General features: G+C 38.4%; 1 protein-coding gene across 2 annotated transcripts; it reads right to left on the reverse strand.

The window, feature by feature from the left end:
* Positions 1-669: 669 nt before the first annotated feature.
* LOC143879318 (uncharacterized) lies at positions 670-5,713 on the reverse strand. 2 transcript variants are annotated; one of them, XM_077381661.1, is made up of 2 exons: positions 5,061-5,713; positions 670-1,658 (listed from the first exon to the last, which is right to left on the reverse strand). In XM_077381661.1, the coding sequence occupies exons 1-2, from the start codon at positions 5,640-5,642 to the stop codon at positions 909-911; spliced, it is 1,332 nt and encodes a 443-aa protein (XP_077237776.1). In that variant the 5' UTR covers positions 5,643-5,713; the 3' UTR covers positions 670-908. The 2 variants fall into 2 exon arrangements, with proteins under 2 accessions (XP_077237776.1, XP_077237775.1); XM_077381660.1 differs by having other exon boundaries at positions 670-1,841.
* Positions 5,714-8,500: the final 2,787 nt, after the last annotated feature.

The following is an 8,500-nucleotide window of genomic DNA, read 5'->3' on the forward strand; positions in this document are numbered from 1 at the left end:
ATGATATGGTAACCGATTTGGGGACCAAGAGTGGCACCTAACAAATAGCTTCTTAACACATTAGAAATCTTCCCCTTGATATCTGGCTTTTCTCTCCATGAAAATGACAAAACTACTCCTCCCATGCCATTTGGTTTGTGGGTATTTGATAGGTTATACCCTTGGTTCCACTCGCAGTCTCAATAACAGCACTCTTTTGAAAAAATGATATGAGCATATCTTATTTAGAGGGATATCATTATAAATTAAATGTTCTTCAGCATAAAACTTGAACTGCGTTGGTTCAAATTACATTTCCATTTGTAATCAAGCAATGGGAAAATAAGAAATTTGGAAAAGTTTCTTTTCCAAACTTTTCCAGAAAATTCCAAACAGGGCCTCAAGAAAGCATATGATGCATCTAATGCCATTAAAGGAAGGATAACTTATGTTGGCTGACTTATGTGACACTCTCCTTAAGATAAAATCACCCCCTCTAGATTGTGATCTTAGGAAGAAGGGTATCGACTCCTCCCTTTTTAGTATTTTCCATGTATATATAAGAAATAAATTATGTGAGACATGTCATCCTTTGGAACTAAAACAGAAAAAACATGAACACTACTAGATCATTCATAACAATAAAGAGGGAAGAGGCAAACATTAACACTACGAGATCATTCATAACAATAAAGAGGGAAGAGGCAAACATGAACACTACTGAATTATTCATAACAAGAGGAAGAGGCAAACATGAAGACCGCTAGATCATTCATAATAAGAATAATACATAACTAGACAGAGGGAAGAGGAAAACATCAAGACTACTTTCATAACAAGAATAATACATAACAAGAAAGAGGGAAGAGGCACACATGAAGGCTACAAGATCATTTTTAACAAGAAAGAGGGAAGAAGCAGTGTAGCAGCTAAACATCCACTACTTTTTTCTTTTCGTTCTCCTTTGGTATTACGCACTGCATTGGTATTACAAATCTTCTTCGCAATTGCGCAATTAAGCGGATAAAGGGGCCTCCCAGAAGTAGTATGCCCATCACCCCCAACGACAAGAACGTTACCGTTCTTTTTCTTGGAGCCTTACCAGGAATAATTGCCCACGAACAAGTGTTGATAACTCCCACTGTGTAAGTGATCACCATTGAAGAGATTGCAATCCACAAGATCACCATCAAAGTAATCCTACAAGCCTTTCTTCTTATTGGGAATCCGCTTATCAGCAATAGGATTATGCTCAGAGATGCCAAAAAACCGATCGAATTAAAAATAATGTAATAGGAGTAAGCAACATTATTTTTAATAGCCAGGACAGCCACCCCACTGTAATCATCTATTGCCGTTCTGTTGAGTGGTCCCTCATTTGCCGTTTTGTTAGACTCTCCCTCATTTTCCTTGATAGCCAGGAAAGCCACTTCACTGTGATCTGTAATTGCCGTTCTATTGGATTCCGTTGCCGTTGTGTTGAATTCTACCTCATTTTTTTTGAATTCACCCTGCCAGAAACCACCAGGTGGGGTTAGGCCGGATGTGTAAGTCACCGTCGCAATTAGTATTGCCACCACCACTAGCGTGTTTCTTGAATCATTCAAACTAGCTTCCTCTTTCTCAAGCTCTTTCTTGCTTTTGCTGCCTCCCGAGCACACCCACGCCCACTCCAGGATCTGTAGACCATTATTATCATTAGAATCTGTTGATCTTTTAGCTCCGGCGGATCGAAGCCTTCGTTCGATTTTTCCATAAGCACACGATTCCTCTGAACTCTCTAAAATATCCAAAGCTGTGAATCCATTCACGTTCAAGGCGTTTACATCCACCGTAGTTTTGCCAAGCAAAAAATCTATTGTCTGCATGCATGAATATGTTGATGTTTTCAAACTTTCTTTCACGTTAAAAATGTTATACGGAAATGTACTGCCTATATCCCGGCCCATGCTATGCATGTTAGAATATATTAGATCGGACATTTCTAGATCTGACGGTTAGATCACTATACTGGTAGATTAGTGTTACTTTAGTTAAATATTTTGAATTTCAAACATAAGTAGTTATAATAAGTTAAGCACATTTTATCATTTTTTTGGGGTAAAATGGTGAGCCCACCCATCCCTAGCCCACTCTATGCATGGGTTTGGGTGGTGATTGTGGGATGTTTTGAACAGTGAAAAAAGTGATGGAAATATTCTATAGAGGGATTTGCTAGGGTGTTGTCTCCATTCACGAGGTGGCTGGTCTGACATGCAATAGACCAGCCGCGGAATGCCTTTTGTGATGGACACTAGCAATTCCTGTCTATATAAAATAATAGTCTATAGGAAAAAAAATTCCAAGCTTTAGGAGGTTGTAGATTTGCAATACCTTCAAAATAGAATTTTTTTAGGGAAATCATATCAACACAACCATGTTTTGATATTTGTACTAACCCTACTTGCCTTTTATCATTTAAGAATTGTCAAAGGTTATTACAGTTAGGGGTGGACATGGTTATGTTTGGTTCGATTCTGGAGTATATATACCCAGAACTGAACCATATATAATCGGTTCCCAGAAATTGGAACCAGAACCGAACCATATATGTTTGGAACCGAACCGAGCCAGAACCGAAATTGATCGGTTCGGTTCGGTTCTGGGTTTACCCAGTCTTTTGACGAAATGAAGATATTTTGCCTAATCTGCTCCATGATGAACACAAACAGTAATGTACAAATAGTTATATAACAGGCAAGTGATGGTCGGAGTCTCGGAGATGATAGAAAATGGGTTCTGTGATGGTGAAGAAAGGTTGGATGGTGGTAGAAATGGATTTGAGGTTGCCAGAGTTAAGGGGAGAATTGACCGAAGTTGGGTTTGGCACGTCCACTGGAGATCAGGGGTAGAGGATGGCAATGGTAGGAATGGGGTTTGGAGGGTGAGATTGGAAGAGATAATGGAGGTTTTGATGGGGAAGGTGGTCGGATTTGTGATTAGGGCGAAGAAATCACCGTAATAGATGATGGTCAGAGACTCAGAGGTAGAAAATGAAGGAGATGAAGGTGGTCGGAGCTTGGGGAAGCTTGCCGGAGAAGGTGTGATGGCCGAAGCCCACTTCTCTCACTTTCTCTACTACTTCTCTCAAAAGTCAAAACCCAAAAGAGGTTGAAGAGTGAAGACGGCGAGAGATTTTGATCGTTTTGGGGAAAAAACTAGGGTTTCCACTTTCCAGTGGAAGTTTGAGATTTTATCACTTTTAAGAAGTTACAATTGAAAGATTAATAGTTCAAAGGCAAAGCAAAACATTAAGAGAGGGGGGGGGGGGTGAATTTATCCGATTGAGGGGGGATGTGATCCACTCGGTTCTTGGTTCCGGGATCCCAAACCCAGAACCGAACCAAATTCCCACGGTTCCAGAATTCCTAAACCGGAACCGAACCATTTAATTCCGGAACCGAATCGAACCGAAGTGGCCGGTTCGGTTCGGCTCCTCAGTTCTGACCCGAACCATGTCCACCCCTAATTTTAGTTACCAAAAAGCTCTCACAAGCCAATTAAAAAAGAAAAGGCAACCTGAGTTTGTGTACTTATTAAAACATGGTTGTGCTGATACCATTTCCCTTTTTTATTATTATTATGGAAAGTAAATTTTAAAGAAAATCAGTCTACAAAATATTGAAAAATTTATTTTTTATGAAACAAATCTAATAAATTTTTTTGTGAAAAAATTTATAATATAATTTTCCATGGAAAAATTCCAATAAAATTTTTTTCTTGAAAAGAAATTTCCAATTAAAAAATTCCATAAAAAAAAAAAAACTAATGACAAATGGAAAGACTCACGTTTAGTATATACTATAGATAGATATACAAGTCTTATATAAAATACACTCAGTTCTTTTAGAAGGATTGAGGACAATAAGCATGTTTAGATTGTAGGTATTTTTGAGAAAAGCTTGGAAATGAAAATTTTTTTTCCAAGGTTTCGAACTTTTTCGTTGAAAAGTAACTCTAACTAGTACAGATTCAGATGAACCTTTAATTTATAATGAAATCCCTCTAAATATATTATAAAAATATAATTTCCCTCTAAACCGTGGGAATGGAAAAAAAACCCACAAGAAAAATTTTGCACATGAAAAAAAGTAGCTCGAACAACTGCAGTTCAAGTTTTATTTAGAGGGACCTTTAATTTACGATGATATCCCTCTAAATAAACAATAAAAATATAATTTCCCTCTAAATCATGGGAATGGGAAAAAAAATCTTTGGAAAAGGTGAAATGTGCAGCATTTTTTATGAGGTTTCTGCAAAAGGAGTCTTCTACTTTGCTTTAATAGCAAAAAGAGCCTTCTAGGTTTGACAATTTGCTTGAGTCATCGGATTTTAGAGAATTTTGCGAATCAGGTCATGCCATCAATTTGTGACCAAAATACCCATAGTTAGTTTTTTTTACTCACAAAAGACCAGAATGACCTTGCAAATGGCATCTGTCATTTTGGAAGAAAGATACAAAAGACATACTATAAAAAAGAGGAAGAATAGCCGGGTTGAAATTTTCCAAGAGGGTTTTTTTTTTTTTGGTAAACAGAGGAGTAGAAGATAACTCATACCCTAAATTGTTTGTTAGCTGTAGAGAGGTGGAGGAGACCTTTAATTATGCTTCAACTTCACACACTCGTCACGCTCCTTACCATCAACCAACTCTACCATCTAACTACTACATGCAGTTCAAGTTTGATTTAGAGGGACCTTTAATTTATAATGATATCCCTCTAAATAAGCCATTAACAATATCATTTTTCGTCAAATCCCCATTTATATTAACTTAAACCTGATTACTCTATTTGCAAATTGTAAAACTAGAAGACTTTTTTTGCAAAATCCCCATTTTTTATTAACTTAAACCGTCTTCATATCTTATCTCTTTCTCTCTTTTCTTTCTGTTCGTGTGAGAAAACCAGGAATGGAAATGGCATCTATCATTTTGACTCAAAAGAATATAAAGAAGAGGTGAAATAGCGGGGTTGAAATTTTCCAAGTAAGAGGGGTTTTTTTAAATTTTGTAAAACAGAGGTGTAGAAGATAAATCATACCTGAAACTGTTTGTTAGCTGTAGAGAGGTGGAGGATAGTATTGTCATCATTATCCTTCATGTTGACAAACTCACCACGCTCCTTAACATCAACCAACTCTACCAACTTTTTTATGCACTTAAAAAGATCATTTTCCTGTTTCAGACATAAGTGCAGAATCGATTCTCCACCTTTTGTCAAGACCCGAGTCGTTACAGGTTTGGCACTCACTAACGCTTCCAAAACCTCGACTCGGCCTTTTATTGCAGCCGTATGGAGAGGAATCCTTCCGTCTGGATCACGAACAAGACAAGTCTCAGGGTCTGCTTGTAACAAATCTTTTACCATTTCGACGTTCCTTTTTGCCGATGCCAAGTGCAGAGGCAAATAGCCTTGCGAGTTTAATTCACGGACGAATTCTGGTTTTCTGTTTATAATCTCTTTGGCAAAATGGGCGTGTCCATGTAAAGCTGCAATGTGTAGAGGATTTCCTTCCACACCAAGCACTGAACATCTATCCAGAATTCGCGCGTCTTGTTCGAGCAATTTGAGCAGGGAACTTACACTCCCCTCCAATGCTGCTTCGTAAACCTTACTCTCCATCCTCCCTCTCTCTCTCTCTCTCTCTCTCTCTCTGAGTTGTGTTTATCTTCCAAATTGAGTCGAGCTAAGCTTTTATATCATTTGTGAACAATCCTGGCATCTAACTGATAGGAGCAGACATTTTGAAAAGGAAGATGATATTTTCACGCCCCCTCCATTACGCATGCACCCCACTGGTAACCTGATTTGACGTGAACAGTGGGCAACTTTAACGTTTTTTGACGTCACAACACGTTATAGGGGGGCGCATGCCTACTGCAAGGGGGTGAAAATATCATCGCTCTTTTGAAAATTATTAATTATTAGAAGGTAGTGCTCGGTGATGTTACGGTGAAAAGATATACAAAAAGATGAACTTTCATTTTAAAGAAATTGCACATTGAATTTGTGTGAACCGTAAATCAGCAGAGAGAATCTAGGACGTGATGGGTGTGAGTTACACTATTCTATTATTTTGTCTAGTAAAACTCTACTTTGTGGATAATATTCTAGCTACTTTTTAAAATAGGGAGATGTTATCAGCACGGGAAATGATATTTACGCCCCTTTTATCACCGGGACACCCATTTGCCCGTGTACTTTGCAATCAAAGGCTCTGGATTTTTCCGACATAAAGTGCATGAGCCCCCTTTTTGCCATTGATACACTGACGCTGGGTGTCCCTAGTGATGAAAAGGGGCGTAAATATCACTTCCCTATCAGCACTACTTTTATTTGATGATGGCACTCTTCACTTTACTAAAAGTACGGTATGGCCCGCACCATAGGATAATCCAAACCGTCCATTGGATGGGCCACAGCCTAAATAGATTGTGCCCCCAAAAATCATTTCCATAGGTTGATCCTAACCCTCCGATCTGAAGGTTAAAGGGTTGATCCTAACCCTGTATAGATCGGAGAGTTAGGATCAACCCCGGATACATCGGAGGGTTAGGATCAACCAATTGAAATGATTTTTGAGGCACAACCTATTTAGGCTGTGGCCCATCTAATGGACGGTTTGGATCATCCTATGGTGCGGGCAATACCGTACTTTTAACAAAACGAGGAGTGCCCTCATCAAAATACAATAGTGCTGCGAGCGTTACTTTTAGATACTTTCTTTGCTGACATTGACTTGACTATTTTTTGGAACTTTTACAAATAACGAGAGAGAGAGAGAGAGAGAGAGAGAGAGAGAGAGAGAGAGAGAGAGAGAGAGAGCTCTGGTATTGACATGTAGTACTAGTGGGTCGGTACAATTATTTGATAGGGAAAGAGTGAAACGTGTATCACGGGCTACGGTGAAAAATGTAGAGAAAAACGGAGTAAGTTTTAAAACCAAGAGTCCAAGATTTATAGCATCCCGTACTCAAATAAATGAGCCGGAATTAGAATTAATCATATTTGCTTGATGCAGAGGCAATCAAGAAAGGGGCGTAAGTGAAGATATAATGTACAGAAAAATGGGCTAATCCAACCAATCTTTCTTTTACAATGAAAAGAGCCACATGTTTGTATATCCCCCCATTGAATCAAGTTAGCCAAAGGCATGACTTCACCGGCCTATGCTAAAATTTCAATCAATTCCTGGTGATATGCCAATATCCACACCAAGAAATTAAGAACATAAATCTAGTAGCCCAAACAAGATACCAAATAAAATTTTTGACTTTCACTGATAAACTATTCGTACCAAAAGGGTCATATGCATTGATAAGTTGTGAAGAGTTTAACTATAGATAATATCTTAACCATCACATCAAATAAGTAAAGGATTCATTACACTTTGAAACATTACTTTGCCTAGGGCTGCAAACGAGCAGAGCCGAGCTGAACATTGGGTTGTTCGTGTTCGGCTCTATTAGTTCGAGGGTCGGCTCGTGACGAGCTTTTTACTACGGGCTCGTGTTCAGCTTGCCAAACTTTAACAAAGCTCGAGCTTAGCTCAGCTCGCCTCGGCTCGTTTAGTATATGAACGAGCTCGAGCCGAGCTTTTAATGAGCTGAGCTAGCTTTTAATGAGCCGAACCAGGCTCGAGCTTGGTTGGGTTCGGGTTCAGCTCGTTTAGTAAACACATCAAATATATATATATATATATATATATATATATATATATAGAGAGAGAGAGAGAGAGAGAGAGAGAGAGAAAACAGTTCCTACACATATGTGTAAAGAGTTCTCTACAAACTAGCTTAAACTACAGTGGGGGCCCACATTGTTTGGGTGATCCAAGCCATCAATTTTAAAGGCCCTCACATAGATAGGGTGTCTACAAAAAATTAGATCCATAGGATCATCCCAACCCTACGATTTGTGGAGGTAAAAAGGATGTCTTTAAACTCTTATAAATTAGTCCATTTTTTGCCTCCACAGTTCGAATGGTTAGGATGATCCTATGGATCTGATTTTTTGTGGACACCCTATCTATGTAAGGGCCTTAAAAATGAATGGTTTGGATCACCCAAATAATGTGGCCCCCAGTATATTTTAAGCTAGTGTGTAGATAACTTATCTACACATATGTGTAGGAACCGTTTTCTCATATATATATAAGAAAATTGTTGGTGAGCTTAAGCGTACAATTTTTTTGGTACGCTTAAGTTGGTATAACGCCTCCCATTGGTGCGCTTAAGCGGGACCCAAACATTTAAACGAACGGGGGGCGTTATAACAACTTAAGCGCACCAAAAAAATTGTGAGCTTAAGCGCACTAACAATTTTCTTTCTCTCTCTCTCTCTCTCTCTATATATATATATATATATATATATATATATATATATATATATATATATATATATATATATATATATATGAGGAAAGTGTTGGTGAGCTTAAGCTCACCAAACTTATGATGAGCTTAAGCGCCCCAATCACA

Source organism: Tasmannia lanceolata, unplaced genomic scaffold (genome assembly GCF_043159265.1).
Source record: "Tasmannia lanceolata isolate RefF3 unplaced genomic scaffold, GAP_Taslan_0.1 ptg000006l, whole genome shotgun sequence".
Taxonomy (NCBI): Eukaryota; Viridiplantae; Streptophyta; class Magnoliopsida; order Canellales; family Winteraceae; genus Tasmannia; species Tasmannia lanceolata.

Coding starts and splice junctions, on each gene's coding strand:
- LOC143879318 (XM_077381660.1), bottom strand. CDS start 5,642: ATGGAGAGTAAGGTTTACGAAGCAGCATTGGAGGGGAGTGTAAGTTCC. Junction 1,842..5,060: donor CAGCTAACAAACAGTTTCAG/GTATGATTTATC, acceptor TCATGCATGCAG/ACAATAGATTTTTTGCTTGG.